Genomic DNA, 25,903 nt, shown 5'->3' on the forward strand with positions numbered 1-25,903 from the left:
TACTCTCTGTGAGAAACCCATTTCCTTGAGTGTTCTGTGTGAACGTTGAGTCTGTTGAGACCTGTGACTTGCTGAGTTGATCTCTGTGATCCTGAGTTTGTGTGGAGCAACCGTGGGTTGGCTTGAGTGGGTGCGGTGCCCGGTGACCGTGACCCTTTAACGACTGAATCTGGCTTAGTTCCTGAGCCTCTTTCTGAATACGATTTTATTCCTTTATCTTATTGTTCTTGTGTCTTTCAAATTATTATTGTATATCTGGTTTGTAATCCTTAAGGAGTTTTGTACTCCAAAATATAAAGTGTAATAGTTGGTTAGGCATTGTTGATAAAGGATACCACAGTGGGTTTCGTACCTAACAAGATCAAGATATTGTGTTAACAAAATTTTTCTTACCTTTGCTTTAGAACCTCGTAATTCTCTTCTCTTTGGCTACCACCAATAAGTTCCCCCATCTAGTAAGAACAAGTGGTCAAATTATTGAAAATTCATAACAAGCTTTATCAAAGAATTACCCATAATATTTCAATCTACTTGGAAAAATAATGTGTTATAGAGAGAAGGGGAGAAAAGGAGAGAGAAGAATAAGAGCCTACCTTAGGTACAAGCACGTTCGTTACAACAACAGTTTTATTTTCTTCATTGACCTTCATATTTCTGGCTTTGCTTGCTTTTGGATGGTTATAGACGATATCTGTTATCATAATTTGGGAGGAAATCGATCATGTATAAGCTATGAGTTGATGAATTGAAGATGATGGATAGAAGATATAGCAATTTACTTTCATGTTCAGAAGCTAAATTAATCCCCCATTCTGCTTTATTCTCAAATTTTCTCACTTTCGTTGCTTCCTCAAGAATGGCAACTGCCTCACTGTAAGCGACTCTGTGAAACTTGGATTTTGCAACCATTTCAAGTCGTTGGAGGGTAGTTCTATCAATGGTCAAGCCATAGCAATGGTCAAGCAACCACTGACAAAGAAACCTGACATATGCTTCCGCACAGTTCATATCATCCTACAAAAGTGTCAACTCTATAATCTTCTATGCTAGAGCATACTTGGAAGAACTTAAAAAGAAAGATAACAACGATTGCAAGTTTCTGGGAATAGGGTAGCAACACAATGGTTGTTTAGTGTCGATTTTCAAAGAAATATGGATTAGTAATCTCGCCGTTTAACTGTAGCTACAGATGAGGAAAAAGAATCTGTTGACAAAGTTATAAAACTAGTAGATTTAAATCAACTAATCCTATCCAAAAGGATAGGAAAACATTAGCAACACTTCCGACTGAATTTGGGCCACATCAAAGTGAGGATATGTTGCATCTAGATAGATTTTACACAATTAGTCATTATAGTGCAGACAAAAGTTTTCAGTGTGCATGAATTTGTCCCTATAAGATCATTTATGTGTATTTCTCAAGGAGTGGAATATGTAGTATGATAGACAAAAAGTTGAATTGCTTTCTTTTTCATGTGTATTCAAAATTTTGTACGAATACACAGAAACGCTTACAATTAGCACACCTTTATATCAGCAAATGCTATCTCATGTTCCACCATCCAAAATTCAGTAAGCTATCTTGGAGTATGCGATTGTTCAGCTCGAAACGTTGGCCCGAAGGTATACACGCTACTGAGAGCACATGCATATGTTTCTATAGTTGTCCTGATACATTCAAAATGCTTGCCTGCTGAAAACATCTTCAGCATAGTCAACTTTTCCATCCCTCTTGGGAATAGCACCACCAAACTTCCATCTCTCAGCCAACTTGTGCCATTCATGCAGCTTTCAGAGGTTCTCTTTAGCGTTGGTACACTCAGCAACAATTTCCTCCTTACTTGCTTTAGCAAACTTTAGCTTGGCTACTATTTCTCCTTTCTCCTTGACAACAAGCTCAGGAGCTTTTATGTCAGATTCTCAAGGAGGAGGGTTCTCTTTTAGCTCCTCAAAATTTTCAACATCACTTATTATTGTTGTGACTTGAAACATCTCCACCCTCACAATCACTAGTTGCATAATAGGAGTATGCACATAAAGGAAACCATGCTTCTGGAAGAATGTGTGGGTAGCATATGCCAAGGCATTTCGTGGATTCTAGCAACTGCAGAAATCTACATGACCAAAAGAAAAATTTATTCAAAAAAGGGGGAATTAGAGACAAGTGCTTTAAAGGAAAGAAAATTTGCTAACAAATTTACTTGCATATTAGGGATCATATAAGATATAATAATCTATTGAACTTTTTTACCAGCTGTGTTCCAGCAGTCCAGCGGAATCTATATTAAAGGAACAACATTTTGTTTTCTAAACTATAACTAAGGGGTTTAGGTGTAAAATGTGAATTCTTTTAGGGGTTGCAAGCGAAGTTTTGGAACTCTTTGTTTCTTTTTTTTGGGGGGTGGGTGGGGAGGGGATTGAGGAAGTATAGTTCACATTTTCATAGGAAGTTTAAGTGTAATTAACCCTAATTAATAATGTAGATGTAAAATTGCTGATGTTAATAGTTCATATGTTGTTAACTTGGAAGAGAGTCAAGACTAAGAGTCTCAAGGTGTGAGTCATTTAGGGTAGTGTTCACAAAGACTTGTGCTTTTGAAGTAGCGATATTGAAATTGAGGCAAAGGATGTCCAGAGTTTTTGTAATAAGCAGCAAGAATAGGAAAAGAGTCTGAAGTTGGATTGTTTAGTGAAAAATAGAAATTCTGTATAAATAAACCTTGACATATATATACACTAGAGTGTGCCCGTGCATGGATTAAATTAATTAATAATTAAAAGATATCTCATAAAATTTTAATTATGTCGAAGTCAACTGAAAGAGATGCTTTTAGATAAATAGTACAAATACATTTTGTTCTGAAATAAAAGTGCATCAATATTAAAAAAAAAATAAAAATTCATAATATATATACAAAGAGATATATCAGTTGAAATAAATGAATAAGTATTACTTTTATAAACTAAAAGACAATCATATTCATATTGAAGAAAACTACTAAGAATGAATTTAAGTATGAGTTTAATAATATATTAACATACTACTCAAATTTTGTTAATAAAGTTTAGGTGAACTATAAAGAAGATAAATTGCAAATTAATTGATGAAAATATAATTAACTTGTCGAAGTTCAAGTTATAATATACAAAAAACAATAAATCAACTAAATGACTAATTCAAAATTGAAACTTTATGCTAATTGACAATAATTTAAAAGCCTTGTTTATTTTTTTTCAAAGTTTCAGATCCTTTATCATAAACAATACTTAAGGAAAAGCTCATCACTTCCAATCTTACCCAAACAGACTAAGTTCATATATACAGGAATATCACATGTACCGTTTACATAAGACCAAACTATAGATTACACTGGAAGTGGATCAGACATTCCATTCCCACAATGTGACAATGACTGACTAACGAAGTTAACTCATTTGTCTTAACAGTAAGATGCCAAAAACCTAGAGATTGCAATTGTCTACTTGGGTACATGAGATTTGCATTCTATATATCAACTGTCATCTCATGTTTAGAGAAGGGAATATTAAAATCATATGCAGGTAGTATGGCTACTATTGTAGGCAAAATTTCAGCATACTATTACTGCTATTATTGTACTCAGAACATCAAAGCATAAAATCATCCTCTCGAATGCTCCGATACTTTATTATTTAGAGAAATCCACCAAATTACCTTTATGAAGAACAAGAGATAATTGACCAAAATAGTTATAATGTAAAACAAATTTATGAATGGACATTGATGGATTTACAGAAAGACAAATATAATACTATACATAAAATGATGATGTATAGTACTATCTGTAAAGGAAATAATAAATACGATAAAGCTATTGCTAAAATGATCATAGCAGGATTCATTGGCCAATTAAAAGGGTGGTGGGATAATTATCTTAGCCAAACTGATAAAGATGAAATATTAAATACAATGAAACTTGAAGATAATATCTCAGAGGAGAAAGCAATTTATACATTAGCTATAAACATCGTTGAGCATTTTACAGATAGATGGTCAGATAACAGTGAAAATATTCAAACACTTCTATAGAATCTAAAATGTAAGACATTAACTTCATTTAGATGGTATAAAGATGTATTTCTTAGTAGAGTTATGGAACTCCCATAGTCAAATGATTCTCATTGGAAGTCTAAATTTATAGATGATCTCCCTCATTTTTTTGCAAAAAGGGTTAGAAATGTCCTAAGAAAAGGAGACCTGCACATTAATTATAATCAATATACTTATGGGAGGTTAATTGGAACCTGTATCCAGGAAGGATTAAATTAATGCAATGAAATTAGATTAAATAAATAAATTAAAAGATAAAATTTAACAAAGAAAAGTCAATTAGGACAATTTTGTGCTCAATTTCGGATGGAAATGAAACCATCCAATAAATAAAAAATCTCTAGGAATAGAACTTTGGGGTTGAAGGAAAAGAGGTACAAAAAGAAAAAATTTAGAAAAGAAATAAATAAAGAAAAAGACTTAGCTAGAAAAAATGAATGGAAGGCTAAAAATAATACCACAAAGAAAATAAAAAGATGTTATATTTGTGGAGAAACAGATCATCTTGCAAATAGATGCAAAAACAAAAAAGAAGAAACAAGAAGATATAAAAAATATTAAAAATACAATCAGTCTCTTACTAATAGACTTGAGAAGATTGAAATTAGCAAAGATAATGAAATAACAGAAGAAAAAAGGAAGATTTTCTATCCACTTTGGAAATAGTCAGTAGTCAAAAATGGAATGTTAAAATTGATTTTTTAATAAATAACAATTTCAGGAAAACATTTACTGCTCTTATTAACTGTATTAAAGAAGGTCTTATACCAACTAAGTATTTTGAAGAAACGATCCACTCTTTATCATCTGCCAATGGCCAAAAACTCAATATAAGCTTTAAAATTCCAAAAGCTTACATATGTAATAATAAAAAATGTATTCCAACAAGTTTCCTGCTAATAAAAGATTTAACAAATGAAATTATTCTTGGAACACCTTTCCTTAAAAAGATTTTTTCGAGAAAGAATAATAATGAAAAGGGTATAATAGGAACTTTTGATAATGAAACAATAAAATTTGAATCATCACCCAATCAATAGACAAAGTTATAAATGAAATAAAAGACTTGATAATATCCAAGATCAACAAAATATGTTTCATTAAGGAAGAAATAAATTCACTACAAATAAATGAACAACTTAAAAATTCTAAATTACAAGGAAAGATTAAAGTGATTCAAAATAAATTTGAACTAGAAATATGTGACGAACAACCCAATGCATTTTGGCATAGGAAAAAGTATATTGTTAGCCTTCCCTACGAAAATGAATTTTCGGAAGCAAATATCCCCACTAAGGCAAGGCCTTGCCAAATGAATACTGAATATTTAGAATTATGTAAGAATGAAATTAATTCACTAATTAAGAAAAAACTAATTAGGTCCTCAAAATCACCATGGTCATGTACTGCATTTTATTTTAGCAAATATGTAGAAAATGAAAGAGGAAAACCCAAGCTTGTGATAAATTATAAGCCTCTTAATAAAGTCTTAAAATGGATAAGATATCCGATTCCTAATAAGAAGGATCTGTTAGATAGATTACACAGGGCAATAATTTTCTCAAAATTTGACTTAAAATCAGGATATTGGCAAATTCAAATAAATGATTCAGATAGATACAAAACAGCATTTACAGTCCCATTTGGATATTATGAATGGAATGTTATGCCATTTGGATTAAAAAATGCACCTTCAAAATTTCAAAATATTATGAATGATATTTTTAATCAATTCTCTAATTTTATCATCGTCTATATTGATGATATCTTAGTCTTCTCAAATAGTATCAAGGACTATTTTAAGCATTTAGAAATGTTTAAAAACTTAGTTATCCAAAATGATTTGGTATTATCAAAATAAAAAATGAGTATTTTTCAGACAAAAGTTAGACTTCTTGGACATCATATTGAAAAGGGAGAAATTATACCCATTAATAGAAGTATTGAATTTGCAGATAAATTCCCTGATAAAATCATTGATAAAACTCAATTACAAAGATTTTTAGGCAATCTGAATTATATAGCCCTATACTATAAGAACATTGCCCAAGATACAACAATATTGTATGATAGGCTTAAGAAGAATCCATCAGAATGGACTGATGAACATACAAAAGCAGTTAGATTAATTAAACAGAAGGTAAAATCATTACCATGTCTAACTCTTGCTAATCCAAATTGAAAAAAGATTATTGAAACAGATGCCTCTAATATTGAATTTGGAGGAATACTAAAATAAATTGATGAAAATAAGCAGGAGTACTAGTTAGATTCCATTCGGGGAAATAGAAAGCAGCCCAAAAAAATTATGCTACGGTTGCTAAAGAAATTCTTGCTTTGTTAAATGTGTATTAAAATTTCAAGATGATTTACTTAATCAAGAATTCACCATTAGAACAGATTGTTCTGCTGCTAAATTTATGTTTTATAAAGATTTTAAACATGATATTTCTAAACAAATATTTGCTAGATGGCAAGCACATCTTGCCCCATTTAATTTTTCTATTGAACATATTAAAGGAGAGACAAATAGTCTCCCTGATTTTTTATCGAGAGAATATATTGATGGAGATGAATCCAGATGAACTTGGAAATGAAATGTTTAGAGGGATGAATATTTTCTCGAAAATTCCAAATCGTTGGATGGAAGAATTAGTCATAGGAGAAAGATTCTTTATGAATGGGGTCCATTGGCCTATTTACCAATAAAAATTTTGGGATGAACCAATTGAATATAAGACAAGATTAAAAAGAACTCAAAAAATAATCAAAAAGCGAATTGATAAAATCAAGAAAATACTTTCTGACATTCTCATATAATTTCCAGATGCAAATGTCACTGCAGAAAATCGTATTAAACAATTTTAGATAGCAAATTTGCTATACCATTAGCTTTATTTGCTATACCATTAGATAGCCTTTATGCTGGCTAATGAATTATCTTTATTTTTCAAGAATGCTCCCCCAAAGGGGAAGAGGAAGAAATTCCTCCTCTAATCAAAGAGGAGGTAGATTTCGAGCATGTGATATTGTCAGACATAGAAATAGGACCTTAGTAAGGGAAAATATTTCCGCAATTGAAAAATTTAATAACATCCCTGAAGAAGAAAATGAACTCTTCAAACAGTTTCTTGAATTTAAAAAGGAACATAAAAAATTAACAACTGATGAATCATTAGCATCTTATGCAAAAATGGTGCAAGAAGATGAAGATGAATTAATTAATTACAAATTTAGTGAACACTACGAGGTAATTATTCTTCTTGAAAATGATGATTTGAGGTGGGAAAATGATCCATAGTATCTAATAAAAATGTACCTTAATGTTGCATCTTTTTCAACAGGGTCATATAAACCTAGGGCACATTATGAATGTATCCTTAAGGCAACTCAGAGTGTTGAAATTAATCACACATTTTCCAGCAATGGGAAGGAATTTAATTATTCAAAAGCAGTAATTAAAAAGTTTATCACTGCTGTAGAGTGGGGAATTAAACCATTTAGGGGAAAAAGAATACTTTCACCCAAAATCAAAAAGTACAATAAAGTTTAATTACTGGGACTATGTTGAAGCATTTAATAAAACTTTTCTTTATGAAAATTATAAAATAAAACATACATGATTTTTTAAAATTTGCCCATTGGTTTTCCAACAAGAAATACCGAATTGGGTATTCCAATGGTGGATAAGTTTTGGTCCATCAATTTCTATTCTTTCTTAAATCTTCCAGGAATACTATACGGAATGGCTAAATTATTCGCCAAAAACAATCCAAGCAGAAAATCGAGAAAATGGATTGAAGGAATGACTTCTCTTTATTTTTTTATGGAATTCTCTATCCCATGGATCTGGATGTGGCTACCAGAAGTAGGAATTACTCTACAAATATCCCATGCATAAAAAGGATGTATTGTTCAAAATTTTGGAACAAGTTGATGCAAATTGATCCCGAGATCAAGAAATACTATGGTCAAGAAATCATCAATGAGATGGAAGAAAAATTACAAGAATGTAAAGTTCTTGCAGAAAAAGAAGAGAATTAGGCACCCAATCCTTTTGAACATATCTCCCAAAGAGTTCTGAATAAGAAATGGGTAATCACGAAAGGTTAAATTATTGAGGAATACCTCAAACAAATGCAAAATGATTTAAAAAAGAATCTTTCGAGAATTGCTTCTCCTATGGAGACTTCAAGCAAAACTGGAGAAAATAAATTTTCTTGTCTCGCTGGAGAATCTCAGAATCCATTGGAGGAATTTTCTCGAGAGGAATTTCTTGATAATTTATTTAAAGGAATTCAGGTGACATTAAAAGGAAAATCAAAAATGAAAATTTCAAAATCATTTGAAGATAAAAAAGACCTCAAGCAATCGGAATCGGAATCAGAAAAAAGCAGTTTCTCCAAACTAATGAAAAAATAAGGTGACAGCAGAGCAAGTCAACAGAATTGACCAAATGACACGTGTTAACAATGAAGTGACACTTGGCAGATGAAGGCCATGCGGACTTGAAAAAATGATTTCAAGTCTGGACCATCTGGTTATTAATATAACCCTTTCTCCCCTTTTTTCAGAGAGCCCTCGGAAGTCTTCATGTGTTGAAGTAGAGGCCCTTGTACTTGTAATTCCTTTCTCATTCCTTAGTTATATAAAAAGTTTAATTTTGCATAAGAAGAGATACAAGCTACCTATGAGTTCTCTTATTTAACTTTCTGCATTTGTTACTTTCATTCTTGCTTCTGTTTTGCTTAGCCTAATGTAAAGCTAAATTACTGCTGCTGAATCATTCAACTATAACGGAGATAGCATGGCTATATATATAAAAAAAGAGTATTTTTCATTACTGATAAAGATAAGGAGAAATTGAAATAACACAAAGATAAGACATTCTAGGTCGTCGATTTTAATTATGAGTATGAACAAGGTCGGCCTTGTCAATACTGCCCGGTTTTGCCGTTCTTTGGCGTTGTTTTTTGACTTTAGTATGGTATCTTCTTACCAAAATTCATACATGTATCAGAGCCTTGTTGTTGAAGTTGTATTGAATAATTCGGCAGTACTTTATTTCTTTGCTTAATATGCAGTATGTATTTGATAATAATAGTAGCCAAGTTAAGAATGTTAAGAAAGTATGAACTCCCAAGAAATTTAGATCAACTAAGTGAATGAACAATTCCTAAAGTAAATCCTATATTAATTTACAATTTCGAAAGATTTGATTTCTGAAAAACTAAATAGGTAATAAAAACTACTGAAGAATCTATTGCTCTTGATAGTATAAGGGTATCTTTGTCAAATTCCACCTAAAAATGGGTTAAAATATGCTAAAAATAATCCAATTTCAAACATAGGATAAGTGTCTCCCACTTTATGTTATTTCTATTAGATAGGCTCTTTGCTAAATGTTAATGAATAGAGATTTTTTTTTTTGCCTATTTTCTCAACATAGGACCTTTTTATTTTTTAGCATTTTCAAGATAAGAAAGGGGGCAAAATACAATTTATATTTTTTTCTTAAAATTTCAATTGAAAAATTATTAATGATGATGATGATGATGATTGAACAATTCTAATTATTATTTTTTGATTATATATATATAATGAGATTAAAAAATTTAATCAATAATTACGATATCTTAAAATTCGGGCACCCGATTCTTATGAAATTTAAATATACACAAGACAGTGTCAATTAGATCATATCAAACGGTATAATTTAAAATCACACGGCCTGATTCAACGATATACCGTCTTGAATGATTACTCTTATTTTTCGAGTACGATATCTCGACATCCGTATATCCAATAAGTTTAAAACTTTACCAAATGTATTTTTCTGTAATGTTTATCATATCTAATGGTTTGATCTGAATTTTGATGGTTTGAGTAACCCATGTTGTTCAACAATGTAAGATGGTAGTTACATCAAGGTTATACTAACATTTATAAATATATAAATTTTGCAGATTGTGAACATATAATAATTTCAACTATATCTATGTAAAAATTTGATAATTCGATCTCATAATATATAATAATAATAATAATAGTAGTAGTAATAATAATAATATAATAATAATAATAATAGTAACACAAAAAGTCAAATCCATCTCTTTCTCTCTCTTTTTATCGTTTCTTTTCTTCTTCCTTTTTCTTTCTCTCTTTCTCTCTTTCTCTTTCTATTTCCATTCTTTCCTCAAACCATTCTCTAAGAACCGTAGCCCCCAAATTCACGGCAACAAGAAAGGCAAGTCGGCAACAAAGACAGCAATGAGTGCGGCTTCTAGGTAATCTTCTTTCTCTGTTGAAAACTCACAAAAGCGCCCAGGAAAAAAGAGGAAGTTCTTGTGGAAAAAAAGACTTCTAAATTCATCTCATTCTTTTTCTTTTTTTGAAAATTTTATGTTAGAGAAGAAACCTATACTAAAACTGAACTAGAGCAAACTAAGTTTGTTGAAGTAGTGTATTTGTAGTATAAATAAGAACTAAAGATTTATCAGTATGACTAGAGATGTCACAACTCTGCCTTTTCTGGTGTTTTTTTTTTTTTTTGGTGGTACATTTCAAGGATTCTTGTTTAATACTAACCGGGTTCTTTATTGGTCTTGTTGTTGGATTCTTGTTTAATACTAATCGGATTCTTTACTTGTTTAATTCTAGTTTGAGTTCGAGCTCGACTCACTAGGCCCGAGCTCGACTCGTTGCCAGGCCTAGTGAAAGTCTTTTTACAAAAATACATGAAATAATGAAATAATATATTTGGATTATGATATTTAATGATAATTTTTTATATAAAGAGACGTGATAATTTCTTTTTAAATTTTTCTCCTAGTCGACGTCACTCACTTATTGACCTACCGTCGTTGCCCAGATCCAGGCAGATAGGTGATGGCGACTGCTGTCGCAGGCTGGCGGCGACATGTGATGGCCGTCGGTGGCGGCCAACAACGAGATGGAAGCAAGGCGGCAAAAAAAATCGAAAGGAGAAAAGACATATTAAATAATTTATATTAAATAACATAATTTTAAAAAATTAATATAATTTTTTGATATTTTGATGTTTAAGTAATATAATCTATGAATAAATATATAATTCATTAGAAGATAAAACAAAATTATGATATAAGATTTAATTGAGAGTTAATAGAAAAAATATTTTGTGAATAATATGAATAAATCTACCACTATCTTATATCATAACGATCTATTAAGAAATTAAGTATAAAACCAGTGAAATGTATGCAATATTGTTGAGTTGATTACTGAACTTTTAATAAGTACATATTTTTTTGTTCTTCAAGAACAATGTCATATGCATAATTTAATGTTAACTTTATTTTTATATTTCATATTGTTTTCTAGTTTTTTTTTATTAAATGCATCATTATTAATAAATGACCAAATTGTAAAAAAATGAATTTTCGTGTCTGTAGTAGAAACGAGATTTGATCTATTCAATCATAAGGCTAAAGAAGTACTTAAAACAAGAATTTTCAGGTAGCTCGTAATCGACATTTCTCTGCACTTAATTGATCATATATCCAAACTTGAGGGTGAAAAAGTAATTAAAAATATTACAAAGATATTTTCACAAAATACTAAAAAAATACTTAAATATGAAATATATAATAGATACAAACAACACAATATATATATATATATATATATATATGTATGAAGGTCATGTTTGTGCAGGCTTCAAGAATGCCACCTCGTCAAAATTGCAGTATTTGTTTTCCTTTTTTCTCTTGCTTTCTTGGAAGTACAGGAAAGAGTATGGGCTCCCCAAGGAAAGGGAATTCCTCCTCCCTTACCAATTTGCTTTTGCTACATTTCTTTCCCTTCGTCTCTTTTTCTTGATTTCTTGCCATCGCTTAGACACAAAAAGGGTTTTTTATCCAAATGGAAAACGAAGGAATCAACCATTATGCCAATCATAGTGGTCACAATGGAAAGTCATCAATGAAATAATGTTCTGCTTCTTGTTTTCTTGGATTTCTCTGCACAAGAACCAGAGGAAGTGGAGGACCCAGATTCTTGAAGGTCTCATTTGTAAAAACCCTTCCCACCATCGAACCCTTTCACCTACATTTCTCCTTTCCCCCCTCTGATTACTTCTCAGTACAAGAAAGCAGGCGCAAAAGAAGGGTTTTCTAAAAACCCCTCCAAAACAGAGAGGAAACACCAACAGGGGGGTTAGGGTTTAGTACCTGGCGGAGGGTTTATTACTCCAGTTCATGGAAGCGAAGATGTGTTTCTTTCACCAATCAGCACACCCAGGAAAAGCGGCATTGGAGGTGGATGCGACACAAAAATCCAACAAAGAAAGCCCACTGGTAAAAACCCTCAAAACTACTGATCGCTTCCCACCATCAAACCCCATCCATACCCACATGTTTCCACTTCTCGAATTTTTTATGTCTTTTATTTAGGGTTTGAAAAGCCTGAGCACTAGAGAGGAAAAGTCAAGAAAAAAGGAAAAGAAATTGACTGTTACAGGGAACTTGAGGGGGGAATTGTTGGTTGCTTGGTTTACTGTTACTGCTAATTTTTTTCTGATAATTACTTTGGTAGGATTGATTACCTTGAGAAGAACAAGATGGTATTTATCTGGTGGTTTGTAAAATTACTATAGAGCACGAGATTTATTTGTTTACTTCTTTTACTCCTCTCTGTGAGAGTATTAAAAAACTTGATCATTATGTATAAAAAGTTGGATAGCCAGTTTTTGTGCTACTGATAGTGCAAGTATTTATTGGAGGTGAATGTTCATTTAAGGTTATTCAAGTTTCTATGTGATTTGTCTCTAATCACAGAGACGTATAATACGTTAGTCATGGTGAATGATGTTTCTATCGTCCTTTGTTGCAGATGACAGTCCGTGATGCTTTAAATTCAGCACTTGACGAAGAAATGTCTGCTGATCCCAAAGTCTTTCTAATGGGTGAATAGGTGAAGTTTTTATTGGTTTGAATGAGAGAAAAAAGTTCTTTCTATGTTGTTGATTTGTACTTTTTGTTCTAATAAACTTTTTGACATGTTTTCTGTTGTTATTCAGGTTGGTGAGTACCGAGTTGCGTATAAGGTGAGTGTCAATTCAATTATCACCTCAGGTTTAAGGGAAAATATTGATCTTACATACTAGTTATTGATTTACACATGTTCATTAGATCTCCAGAGGGCTTTTGAAGAAATATGGCCCTGAGCGGGTTCGTGATACACCTATCACCGAGGTAGGATTTGGTCGTGTAATCATGAATTGTTTATTTGGATTGAGTGATAACCATTTAATGCTCAACCATATAACACTGTTCCAGGCTGGATTTACCAGTATTGGAGTTGGAGCAGCATATTTTGGTCTAAAGCCTGTAATAGAGTTTATGACCTTTAACTTCTCAATGCAGGTGAGCATTTCTTTGCTTCAAGTGATGTTTTGAAACTTGGAAATATTTACTTCCACTAATACCTTCCTTTTTTAAAATTTCATCTCCGCGGCTGCAATTTTTTGCTGCAAGTGGCAACCCTTTTTTTCCTGCTGCTGTTGCACTTCCTATTTCATGGCTATTCTTTCATAATACAGCAGCTCTGGGTTTGTGTTTTGTTTTAAAATGGTCAATGTCGATGTTATCTCAAGATACACAAGCTCAGCCATGGAAAGAACATTACTGTGTTAATTGTTGGCAAACATTAATTTGGATATGTCCTCGCTGGAAAAATTGAGAAAAAAATTTCACTGGTTGCTGCATTCTTCTGAATATAGATGCCACAAATCACCTTTGGTTAGTCATTTTATCAATGAGAATAAGACTGAACAATTCAGTGTCAACCTCGCCATATGTGTGAATGAATGTCGTACTTCGCTTTCTCATTTTCATATTTATGAAGTCAGAACTTCTCGTAACTCAGCTTTTTCTTTTTTGTTTTTGTCTTAGGGGGTGGGGATTGAGTATAAAGGAGGTTATGGAGGATTTTATGGGTGCAATTTGAGCTTTTTCAATGCTCTGAACATGAAGAGTTTTATATGCATTCTTTAATACAGAAAAATAAAAACAAAAATGGTTAAGACAATGTCTGGGAGGCAACTTACACGGTGATTGAAGGCCATTGATCACATTATTAATTCGGCTGCAAAATCAAATTACATGTCTGCCGGTCAGATATCAGTGCCTATTCAGAGGCCCAAATGGTGCTGCTGCTGGCGTAGGTGCTCAACATTCGCAGGTATGAATTTAAACCAATTGGCTGGAAGTCCTAGTTGAGATGTCTTTGTAATGTTTAAGCATGTGGGTAGTGTTATAGTTACATCTTTATCTTGTTATTGACCTAGAGCACTGCCATGCCACTTTGGTCTATACACTGTCCAGTGCTCCACATCCTAAACCAGAGGTAACTCTAGATGAAGTGACTTTCTGCTGCTGGTTAAGGGAGAGAGAATATAGGACATCACTGACTATTTCATATCTAGCAACTAACATAGGACTAAATGGAAAACCATTGGAAAAAGATCCCTTTGATGGACTAAAATGCTTTATGTCATGCATCTAACCTGATAATTAAGAAATGTTCAAGAAGGTGAGGGGGATGCTTCCTGTTCAATGAAGCTGACTTGAAGTAGCATGTTCCAAAAGAATACAAGAAAGAATCCTTCATATTTGGGGAGCACTAGAAGGTAGGATCATGAGTAATCGCACTTGTATTTACGAAGAAACTCTCAAATTGGGAAAAAAAAAAATTATTTGTCGTGTTTCTTACCATCAGGCTCTGGCCTATGATGTATGCCATCCAAAAAGTTCTATTAATGGACCATTGTATGATCAAGTTTAACCACAACAGTATTCCAAAGCAACTAATTTTTATCTCCAATAGTGGAACATGTGTTACTGTTAGAAGGCCCTTCGTATTGATAGGGAAAGTTGGTCACTGTTTTGAGTTATACAATGACCTAATAAATCAATATTTACCTAGTCAGTCATTCCCTGCTTGGAGAAGAATTTGATTGACATACACATAGTCATTGCAACATTTGGACATTTCTTGCCTTGTAAACCGAGTTTGTGTCATTTGCAGTGCTTTGCAGCATGGTATGGTTCATGTCCAGGATTAAAGGTATTGGTTCCATATTCTTCAGAAGATGCACGAGGCCTGCTGAAAGCTGTGATAAGGGATCCAGATCCTGTCGTGTTCCTTGAAAATGAATTGTTGTAAGTTGTATGACAGTGATGATTTTCACCAGGCCTACTTATGAATGTAGCTTGGCATCTGTACATAATTTTGTATCAATCTTAAGTTGTGTAAATTTTTTCCTTGGGGGATTAACTTTTCTTGTATAGATATGGAGAATCATTTCCTGTCTCGGCTGAGGCTCTTGATTCCAGTTTCTGTCTTCCTATTGGGAAAGCTAAGGTATAACTTCAAGAGGGTATTATTCTGTATCTTTCAACTTACATATTAATTGTTTCTCATCAATGAAAGCTTTTTGACAGATAGAACGTGAAGGAAATGATGTAACAGTCAATCACTGCTTTCTGGAAGATGGTTGGCTGTGCTCTAAAGGTCTGTCATTTATTTGTGAATAAATTAAAACTTACTCTTAAGACATGATTTACAAGCATGATTTTGCTCTTTATTAAACCCCTGGATAGTTTTAGACTACAACCTCTGAAGATAAATTGCCTTGCAAAGAAGCAAGAGAAATCACCTGCCTGGCAGCGATGGTTATGGTGTCCAAGTAATTCTTATGCGTGTTTAGTTGAGTTGTATTTTTCAGAATTTAAAGAAGTGTGTACTCAGAAAACTGACATTCATAACCTTCAATATACACTCCTTATTTATCTGCATCTTTGGGGCATGTACATTTTTTGGAGTTTCAATATGAAATTCACTTATTAACTCTGAATTTTATTTATTTTTAATATCTCTCAAATTAGCGTGACAACCTTTTGAATAGTACACAAATGTATTGGGTGGATTTTGTTTGACGATTAATGTAGAAAGATTCATTAATGATGATGGCATCACTTTTGGACTCGTACTGACAATATATGTATTGGAATTTGTTTACGTCCAAACAGCAGCCAAATTATGTATCGTTTCTTGACACCGCTTGCAGGACTTTGAGGTTGATGAATTCTCAAACGAATACCTGGCTTTGCACCCAATGCCATCAACAACAAAAAAGCCATCTTTGCTGGAGGAGCATTTTGAAGCTGTTGAAGAAGAGGATGAAAAGGCTATTGGTGATTCTGATGCATCATCAGCGAGTGAATTGTCAGAAGATGAGCATGAAAACACAAAGGCCAAATCCAAGAAGAAAGTACAAGCTCCTAGGTGAGACACATGTTTTCATTTGGACAGCAGGAACAAAATTTCGTTCTTTGTGCATGCAGAAGTCATCACATAAAAACAAATTCAGAATGCACATTTACCTAATCCAGTCTTCAATATCATGTCATATCTGCAGATTTTACGAAGTGAAGGATAAATGGCAAAAGAAGGGTTTTCTAAAAACCCCTCAAAAACAGAGAGGAAAAACCAACAGAGGGGTTAGGGTTTAGTACCACTGGCGGAGGGTTTATTACTCCGGTTGATGGAAGCGAAGATGTGTTTCTTTCACCAATCAGCACACCCAGGAGAAGCAGTGTCGGAGGGGGATGCGACACAAAAATCCAAGAAAGAAAACCCTACTGGTAAAAACTCTCAAAACTACTGTTCGCTTCCCACCATCAAACCCCATCCACATACCTACATGTTTCCACTTCTCGATTTTTTTATTTCTTTTATTTAGGGTTTGAAAAGCCAGAGCAGTAGAGAGGAAAGGGCAAGAAAAAAGGAAAAGAAATTGACTGTTACAGGGAACTTGAGGGGGGAATTGTTGGTTGCTTGGTTTAGTGTTACTGCTAATTTTTTTTTTTGATAATTACTTTGGTAGGATTGATTACCTTGAGAAGAACAAGATGGCATTTGATACACCTCTAAATGCTAGATGATTTAGTTATTGATCAAAATCGATCAACTTATTATAAGCACTCTCTCCATTGTACGCTGCACTTTAACTTGAACAAAGTTTATGACGTAGTAAAGATTATGTGTATATACATTTATGTATATATTTATGTAATTTCAACTGCCTTATGACTCATACTTAAATATTGGAACTCATATCATTCTTCCTATCAAGTGTTGAGAATTCAATTTCATTTATCTTTCATCTTGCAGATGAAGAGGAAGCTGGCGAAAGTTAATCGGGCTCTGGGAGCCCGACTTCTTGAGGAGGAGGAAGAGCTGAATGAGAATAAGGGAGCTGATGATGCTGATGCTCAGAAACATCAGATGCTAAGAAAACATCAAAGAAAAAGAAAGGTCTCACGAGTGAAGTTCTCAACGATGAGAGGTTTACAGCTATGTTTGAAAATAAGGTATTTCATAGGGGTTCTGTTTATGCAAAAAACTTGCTCTTCTTGATTGTTGCTGTTAGTGATGATCAACCATGTAGTACCTTGTTCCCAGGGATTTGTGAAATAGTTGGAACTTTAATAACTCCTGGATAGTAAGTAATATAGAGACACTTGAAAATGCACAAGAAATGATAATCATTATATATATCTTTAGCGCAAAGAATCACTTTTGGGAGCAATGAGATACAGATATATCGGCTGGTCACGGGCTTGAGTATTAACCGCCTTTATCCTCTGAAATTTAGGCTACATCATTGGGATATCTCTCAAATTAGCGTGACAACCTTTAACAAGAGATTGAAGCCCAATATTCATTGTGACAATAGTCTTAGATTAGTCAGGGAATTAATTTGTTGGAATGTGGATGTGTGGACACTGAAAATTATTATTTGGGGGTTGACAATTTTTAATGAACACTGAAACTTGTGAAGGAAGTTAGTGTCTTGAGAAAAATATGCGAATTATCCTGTGGTAGCACTTGAATTTTCTTATTGTTGTCTTGTCTTATCCCTTAGATTAATAGGAATTTTTGGTATAAGTCGAGATAAGTAGGTGAAACTAGCACTAGTGGCATATTAAAAAAAAAAAATTGTGTGAAGTGTGTTCCATTGACCGCATCAAATAAGCAATGTTCAAGAATCAGCACAAAAGCCTTTGTGTGAGCTTTTGGGCCAAAGCACTTTCATCTAAATAGTGCTCCTACATTACTTTTGATTGAGGGCATCAAACTTAGTGTGTCCATTCTAGAACTTGCTTGTGTAATACATTTTGAGTTCACATTCTTGTAAGATTGGTGCATGAAAGTGATAAGGGCAGTTAGGAATACCCCATTGACCACAAAAGAGCCTACCTTGAATTCACCCATAGCAACACTCATTTGAGCCTTGGCTTTTCCTTTGTTGGTTAAACCGCGTTATAAGCTTAATCATCCCCTTCTTGATTATCTCCTGAAATGATTTTGAACCCATTCAAGGGGGTGGTGTTGGCTTGGTTGTTTGTTAATTGACATGAAAATGAGTGAATGAAATGAGGTTGCATACAAGCGATGCACTGCCAGTCCCAAAGAAAAGAAAAAAAAGAAATGGGACGAGGAAATGTAAAAGGAGAAACAAAAGATTGAGAAAAAAAGAAGAAGAAAAAGAAGAAAAAAAGAAAGGAAAGAAAAAAGAAAGGAAAGAAAAAAGATTGAGAAAAAAAAGAGAAACAAAGGAAAAAAAGAAATTGGACGAGGAAATGCAAAGCAAATGATGAAACAGAAAGAATAAAGAGAAGAAAAAGAAGAAAACAAGAAAGGAAAGAAGAAAAGATTCAGAAAAAAAAAGAGAGAAACAGAAATAGCAAAAGGAAAAATTGGAGGTGTTTGATGGTTCAAATTGTTTGAATCGAGTTAAACGGCAGTGAGGGTTGGAAGGATAAGCAACTAGGTCAGCATCACTCCTTTGAGTTCATAAGCCACAATTCAGCCTATCTTTTGCCACACCTTGTCCTAAACCCCATTACAACCCATGGAAAGACCCTTTGATTCATGTATTAATTTTCATTTCGTTGGTGGAGGAGATTTGATTCACAAGCAAGCCTATGGTAATGACATTCTATGTATTGATTTGAGTGGAACCCAAATTCTTAAACACTTTATGAGTGATTAGAGTGATACCCTTGTGAGAGTGCTGAGACTTGTTTCATTTTATTTTGATGAAGTCAATGGGATACTTGTGTGCTGAATGTTGTGCTGCAAGTGCTTGTGTCAATGTTGCTGGCTCTTCTTATACTATTAAGTCATATTAGTGTAGGGGATATACTTGAATGACATGAAAGAAAATTTGAGGATTGCTACTTGGATAATTCGTGTAATTGGATTGAGACATGCTTGAGGACAGTCATGGTTCCAGTGTGGGGGAATCTGATAAGATATATTTTAAAACTCTTATGCATGCTTATTTCAAGTGATTAAGAAAGAATTTATTGCATACTTTAATGATGTTAAGTTACCCCATTTTCCTGGAGGATGGGAGTGGGAGTGGGAGTGGGAGTGGGAGTGTAAGGTAGGTTATAGTTTTTTACACGTTACAGTTGGAAGTTATAGCAGTGAGATTTAACTCTTTATTTTTGTTCTTAATAATTATTTCACCAATGGGATCAAGAGAAGCCTTTAGGTGTCAAATACTACTTTACACTTCTTTTCTTTTATTGTTCATATCTTCTCTTTTCAGTTTCGTTTTATTTAAAAATTTGTTTAATTATAGTCTATGGTTTTAGTTTAGAATATGCTAACTAATATTTTTATTATAATTAGTAAAGATATTAATTTCATATACATTTACATGCTTACAATATGTAAGTTATTTTATTTATTTCATATTAATGAATCAATGAGATGAAAATGAAGTATAAATGTATGAGGATAGAAATCGAATGTTCAGTCCTGATCTTGAGTTAAAACTTCATGCTGTATTGCTTGTGATGAAGTTTCACTGATCTGCAGTTGGTTCCTTCTATGGATCCTTATGCATAGTTGGTAGATTCTGAAACAAAGAGAGCTTATGAACATGAGCAAGGAATATTTTCATGTGTCACTTGTGGGTTTTTTTGTTTTGCTTGTGTTGCTATTGAAGCAGCTGCTCATTATCTATTGTTAGCCAGTTGCTAAGAATTGGGGTGCTGGTGATGATGACTACAATCACATCAGACATCCAAAGTCTCCCAACAGAAACCTTGGTTCAGGTATTTTCTCCTTCTTTTTCATGGTCTATTGAAAATTTATCATTTTATAGGCATTACTTTTCTCGTAACATATTGGCTACTAATTCAAAGTTCATATTTCAATGAAAATTTGTGTGGGCAAATGCAGTAGTGCTAAAACAATAGCGTAAGGATCAGGTTTACTCATGTAACGAGCATTAACTACTCTTCTACTTGTCATATTCTATGCCTGATGTATGTCCATATGCGTCCATATGCTGAAAATGATGTGTTGGCTATGCGACCATTTACCATCCATGAGACTTCACAGCTCCAAAGTTTGTGGTGTGAATAATTAAATGACTCATGTTTTGCATAAAATATGAGATTAGTTAGAAATGGAAAGGGCAAGAAAGTATAATTATACATTCTCTTTGCAGAATATTAGTATTAGGTACGCCTAGTTTGCTTATGGTGATTTTATGGTACAACATTCAATTTTGAATGTAGTGCATGAGAATTCTAGTGTTCTTATTGTTAAATCCATTTATGTTGAAAATATGGCTACGACTTGTGATTTGAACTTTCATGTGATCATTTGCAGGGCTGGTAAGAAAGAAACATGTAATATACGTGGTTCAGATTCGATCTCTGTGGCAAAGCATGTGTGTTGGGTCAAGACCCGATATGATTCTTCATCTGATTCAAGCACTGAGCCAAAGAAAGTCAGAGGTATCATGCAGTTGCTGTAGGCCAAGCCCATGTTCCACTATCTCTGACTGCTGTGAGTGCTGAGACTGTAGCTTCCCCTGTGGTCCATGTGATCCTGGCAGCAGTGCTAAGACAAAATGGAAGTTTCTGTAAGTGTTCGACAATTAAGTTACAAAATGATTGAAATACATGACATGGAAAATGCCAACATCCAGAGGCCATAGGTGATCCTACTGCAAAAATTAACTCTACTGGATTGTAAGCTGAGAAGGAAATGGAAAAATCTAAGATGTAAAATCCGCTATTACATTCAGAGAACGCATCTAAGTCTGGAAAGCCGAATATGAAAGAGCTATCCATTGACAAAGTTGTTCACCCCAGGACAAGTCTGGCATCATATTACAGCATTTTACAGGTTTTAGACATTGGGTAAGCCAGGTAAGTATTATGTGTTGTCTGTTTATTGTGATTTTATTGTGATTGGTAAAGACATTCATGCACATGGTTCATGGCTATACAGAGCCCTGAATGTTAGTGTTTGCATGTTGATCAAAGACTTTTATCATCATCGTGAACTCACTTAAGTATTTCAGGCCTGAGGTGAAAGCAGTCAGTGGAGAGGTTCTGTGAACATTTGTGTACCATGAAATTTTGGCAAGTATTTTGGACCCTTGCTCTTTTGCGACATTATAGTTGCAACTTTTGTTGTGTTAGTACCCATCATGTTCTTATATTTTTAGATTGGATTCTTAGAATACTGCAAAAAGCATGGTTTCACAAGCTGTTATATATGATCTTGCCCTTCTATGAAAGGGGAAGATTACATTTGTATTGCCACCCAGAAATTCAGAAGACACCAAACTCGCTTGAACTTAGGGAGTGGTAAGTTTGATGATTGTTTGATCATGAGACTATAGATTGCGAGTTGTGAGGTAGTTTGTCCCACTATTTTACTTGAATTATCGCCTTGGTTTCAGTTACTTGTCCATGCTAAGAAAAGCTGCAAGGTAAAATATTGCAGTTGACCTTACTAATCTCTATGACCATTTCTTTGTGTTCACCAGTGAATGTAAAGTAAAGGTAACTGCAACTTGGTTGCCATACTTTTATCGAGATTATTGGCCTGGTGTTGCAGAGGTGTATCAACTACAACAAGAAGAAAGGCATTCTGGCCATGCATCAAAGGATCTACGGTTAACGAACAAAGTAATTTCGCTATCAAATTCGAAAAGTTTGCTTGTCCTTTTCAGTGTTGTAAGCAGGGATCATTTTATTTTAGCATCTATCAATTTTGATATTCTTGTTATTGTCCTACTCTATCACAATTTTAAGTGCATTAGCTTAATATACAATTTTTAGTTTATTATGTTGTGCCCTATGCCTTTATTTCATTCTTTGTGCGACTCTCGTCCTTACACATATGAAGTAGAATTGTGGCTGCTGCTCCCATTTTTTGGTTCTCAAACTTACTTTGTTTATGTAGCTCAGTGGAACAATATTTCGCTTGAAGTTACGCTTCATCATGGTGCACATACAGCATTGCTGCGGTTGCATTCTGATGGTTGCTGGAAATCCTTGGGTTTGCAAACAATGCGAAAATTTTCAGCTGTCTGACAAGTAAGGATTCTCCTGACTTCTAGTTTTCAAGTAAATCCTCTCCATGTGTATTTCATTTTCCTAAATAGTATTCTATTTCAGGTTTTGGTGATTAGTGGTGCTATTGCACTTTCATGTTATTGGTAGAAGAAAGAAAAAAAGAGAAGGAATGCTGGGGTTTTGGTGCTTTAACCCTTGTTTCTTCTTTCTTAACCAACCTTCTCTTTCTTCATGGTTGGAGACAGGGGCACGGGAGGAAATAATATTGCTGATTTAAGTGTAATAAACAACAATTGACTGACAGAAGCGGAATAAGTTGGTTTACATATACCATGTGATATAATTTCATGTATCCTTGAGAAAATCTTTTTTCTTGCATTGCTTGTGCACCATAATAAGCTGCTCATAATTAATGTTTCTGCTAGATTTCTCTTTGCTTCTAGTATAATTACTGCTCTTAAGAATGAAAAGAGAAGTGTTAAATAGTGCCCTTCAATAGTTTTTGCATATAATATGATTTGGGTGCAGCGACTGGCCACAATTGTTATGTTTGAATACTTTCTGTCGTTTTGTTATTTTTTAGACTTTGTTGCTTGAAAATTACGTTTATGAAACTCTGCCAGGTTAGCAGATCAAAAGTTGATGCATATACTCGTGTTCCATTCTCTATCACAGGGAATTAAAACAGCTGCTGAACTGAGGAGGGAACAAAACCTAACAGTGCCTGTCAAACTTCACACAGTGAGAACGTGTTATAGCTCTTTTTCATTCCTAGTCCAACCTTAAGAAAGAAAAAGCTAGATTCTTAAATGAAGAGAGATTCTAAACATGAGCAGGGACTATTTTCATGTGTCACTTGTGGGATTTTGTGTTTTCTCTTGTGTTGCTATTGAAGCAGCTGCTCATTATCTATTGTTAGCCAGTTGCAGCACATTTAATTATTGGGGTGTTGGTGATGATGGCCACAATCACATCAGAGATGCAAAGTCTCCCAAGAGATGCAAAGTCTCCCAACACAAACCTTGGTTAAGGTATTTTCTCCTCCTTGTACTCAGAAAATGGTCTATTGAAAATTTATAATTTTATAGGCATTCCCTTTCTCGTAACATATTGGCTACTTTTCCTAAACTAATTCAAAGTTCATATTTCTATGAAAATTTGCTTGGGCATATGCAGTAGTGCTAAAACAATAGTGTAAGTTTGTGGTGTGAGTAATTAAATGACTCTTGTTTTGCATACAATATGGAAATAGTTAGAAATGGAAAGGGCAAGAAAGTTTAATTATACATTGTTTTTGCAAAATAGTAGTATTATGTATGCCTAGTTTGCTGATGGTGATTTTCTGGTGCAACAACATTCACTTTTGGATGTAGTGCATGAGAACTTGTAGTGCTATTTTTTTTTTTTTAATCTATTTATGTTGAAAATATGGCAGTGACTTATGGTTTGTACTTTGATATGATCATTTGCAGGTCTGGTAAGAAAGAAACAAGGTCCTTCTGATATGCCAATGATATGCAATTATGCGCGGATCAGATTCAATCTATGTGCCAAAGTATGTGTGCTGGGTCAGAACCTCGAATCTGATTCTTCATCTGATCAAGCACTGAGCCAAAGAAAGTGAGTTATCACGCTATTGCTGCTGGCCAAGTCCATGTTCCACTTTCTATGAGTGCTGAGACTGTAGCATCCCTGTGATCCATGTGATCACGGCAGCAGTGGCAAAACATTCCTAAGGTTGAGACTTTTGCTTGAGGACAATATAAGGTAGTACTGTTAGTTAAAACATGTTGAACCAGAGGGCACCAATTGCTTACCCTTATCTTTTGTTGTACTATTAAAGTACTTTGTTTTTATTTGCTTTTCCTAGTTTAGCGAGAACGATTGCTGGTAGAAACTGAGTTTTGTACATTGTTTGCTATAATAACATTAACCAAGACGTCATCAAAGTCAAATTTCCTTGTGGAAATATTTGTTAATCCTGCTTGTTCTCGTTTTGTAGGGAGTCAATCTTTTGGAGAAGTATGGCCTAAGCCCTGGTACATTGAAGGGAGAACAACACAAGGAAATAGGGGGATGAAAATGTTGGCAAAATCTTCGTTAGTGAGTTTGTGGTTTCTATGTTTGGTAGCTTACATTTAAGCATGCCAACTAGCAATTTTAGATATTATTGGCTTTTACTTGGTGGGGAATTTTCTTTTGCCATGAATTTTTGAGTTGAACCTTGTGGATACACTCCTTGACCTAGAGAATTTGATCACTTCAGCTCTGAAAAAGGTCTTGTCATCTGGGTATCTATTACGCATTTGTGCTGCTGACAAAGAATGCATTAATTTTCTCTGTGATTCTGTAGACTTTGGGAGCATGGATGACATTTCTGAAGTTTCTGGTGGAAAGGATGGAAATGATTCTGAGTATGAGCTTTTGGTTTGCAGTCCATCCAAAATTGAGGTTAGTAAATCTTTTTTGTTAATCTGGGAGTTGTCTTACCAACATTGTTTTCATCCCAAACATTGAGGTGTAGTTAAGCTTAACTGCTCAACTTCTATGCAGAAAGAGATATTGTATGAGATTACAACAAAATGATGAAACTGTTAATGTTCCTCTTTATCAGCAGAAGATGATTATGTAGATGTTAAAACTTATCTAGCATAGATTGTGTTGTTTCTTTCAATTGAGAGTTCATGGGCTGTGTTTCCGGGCAGTCTTAGGTGGCTCCTTCCAGCCTGGAGAGTTCAAGGGATGAAGGTGGATTCCTACTTGGAAGTCTCTTCCAAACAGTGATAAGTCAGTATTGGGAGTTCTCGGAAAAGTGACTTGCCTTGTTTCTCATAATTGGAATGACGTCTGAAAAATAGATGCCTCTTGTGGTATACACTATGCTGTTCCGTGCTTGTACTCAGCTTGAAGTTCTTCGATTGTACCACTTTCTGACAAGGCCTCGTAGCCACATAATAAGATTTGACGGGGAATGAAAACAGTTGTTGATTTTACCACTTTATGATGACGGCCTTGTATCACATAATAAGACATGACAGGGAATGAAAACAGTTGCTGAACTGAGGAGGGTAACCTTCCAATGCCGATCAACACGGATTCACTTTACACGGTGAGAACATCCTATTATAAGCTCCCTTTCATTTATCCTTTATAGCTCTTTTTCATTCGTACTCCAACCTCAAGAAAGAAACAGGACTAATAAAGAAATTGATTTTTCATTTATTTGTGTTCATTTCTAACCATTCGTTTCTTTTTGCGCACAGCCTATTGACAAGAAGCCAACGAAGTTCAATCCATTGGTCACAATACTTAAATTTATGTGATGCGCTTTTGATTGATAATTTTTTTATTGGTGATTTTATAATGTTTATTC

General features: G+C 34.0%; 2 protein-coding genes and 1 pseudogene across 13 annotated transcripts; 2 read left to right on the top strand and 1 right to left on the bottom strand.

Moving 5' to 3' along the window:
* Nucleotides 1-389: 389 nt before the first annotated feature.
* On the bottom strand, nucleotides 390-11,961 carry LOC105180066 (asparagine--tRNA ligase, cytoplasmic 3-like; annotated as a pseudogene).
* Nucleotides 11,766-25,531, top strand: LOC105180062 (histone acetyltransferase HAC5). 12 transcript variants are annotated; one of them, XM_088877543.1, is made up of 21 exons: nucleotides 11,766-12,426; nucleotides 12,962-13,042; nucleotides 13,149-13,175; nucleotides 13,261-13,323; nucleotides 13,408-13,494; nucleotides 14,023-14,311; nucleotides 15,158-15,493; nucleotides 15,574-15,643; nucleotides 16,200-16,417; nucleotides 16,551-16,776; nucleotides 17,306-17,505; nucleotides 20,181-20,265; nucleotides 21,316-21,372; nucleotides 21,528-21,588; nucleotides 21,999-22,140; nucleotides 22,418-22,551; nucleotides 23,206-23,271; nucleotides 23,454-23,561; nucleotides 24,003-24,297; nucleotides 24,533-24,981; nucleotides 25,236-25,531. In XM_088877543.1, the coding sequence occupies exons 10-14, from the start codon at nucleotides 16,741-16,743 to the stop codon at nucleotides 21,531-21,533; spliced, it is 384 nt and encodes a 127-aa protein (XP_088733669.1). In that variant the 5' UTR covers nucleotides 11,766-12,426; nucleotides 12,962-13,042; nucleotides 13,149-13,175; nucleotides 13,261-13,323; nucleotides 13,408-13,494; nucleotides 14,023-14,311; nucleotides 15,158-15,493; nucleotides 15,574-15,643; nucleotides 16,200-16,417; nucleotides 16,551-16,740; the 3' UTR covers nucleotides 21,534-21,588; nucleotides 21,999-22,140; nucleotides 22,418-22,551; nucleotides 23,206-23,271; nucleotides 23,454-23,561; nucleotides 24,003-24,297; nucleotides 24,533-24,981; nucleotides 25,236-25,531. The 12 variants fall into 12 exon arrangements, with proteins under 12 accessions (XP_088733669.1, XP_088733675.1, XP_088733668.1 ...); XM_088877549.1 differs by having other exon boundaries at nucleotides 17,306-20,265; nucleotides 20,828-21,372; XM_088877542.1 differs by having other exon boundaries at nucleotides 21,528-22,140.
* Nucleotides 12,962-15,499, top strand: LOC148789151 (pyruvate dehydrogenase E1 component subunit beta-1, mitochondrial-like). Its single transcript, XM_088877887.1, has 8 exons — nucleotides 12,962-13,021; nucleotides 13,149-13,175; nucleotides 13,261-13,323; nucleotides 13,408-13,494; nucleotides 14,023-14,104; nucleotides 14,418-14,476; nucleotides 15,158-15,291; nucleotides 15,421-15,499. The coding sequence occupies exons 1-8, from the start codon at nucleotides 12,962-12,964 to the stop codon at nucleotides 15,497-15,499; spliced, it is 591 nt and encodes a 196-aa protein (XP_088734013.1).
* Nucleotides 25,532-25,903: the final 372 nt, after the last annotated feature.

Source organism: Sesamum indicum, linkage group LG2, assembly GCF_026168435.1.
Source record: "Sesamum indicum cultivar Baizhima isolate 11 linkage group LG2, ASM2616843v1, whole genome shotgun sequence".
NCBI classification, from domain to species: domain Eukaryota; kingdom Viridiplantae; phylum Streptophyta; class Magnoliopsida; order Lamiales; family Pedaliaceae; genus Sesamum; species Sesamum indicum.

What these genes read in the sequence shown, in the direction of transcription:
- LOC148789151 (XM_088877887.1), top strand. Translation starts at nt 12,962, where the DNA reads ATGACAGTCCGTGATGCTTTAAATTCAGCACTTGACGAAGAAATGTCT. An exon ending in CAATGCTCTGAACATGAAGA is followed by an intron (nt 14,105 to 14,417) that starts GTTTTATATGCA and finishes TTATTGACCTAG; the next exon opens with AGCACTGCCATGCCACTTTG. An exon ending in TTCCTTGAAAATGAATTGTT is followed by an intron (nt 15,292 to 15,420) that starts GTAAGTTGTATG and finishes TTTCTTGTATAG; the next exon opens with ATATGGAGAATCATTTCCTG.
- LOC105180062 (XM_088877539.1), top strand. Translation starts at nt 16,741, where the DNA reads ATGCGACACAAAAATCCAAGAAAGAAAACCCTACTG. An exon ending in CAAGAAAGAAAACCCTACTG is followed by an intron (nt 16,777 to 17,305) that starts GTAAAAACTCTC and finishes TTCATCTTGCAG; the next exon opens with ATGAAGAGGAAGCTGGCGAA. An exon ending in CAACAGAAACCTTGGTTCAG is followed by an intron (nt 20,266 to 21,315) that starts GTATTTTCTCCT and finishes TGTTCACCCCAG; the next exon opens with GACAAGTCTGGCATCATATT.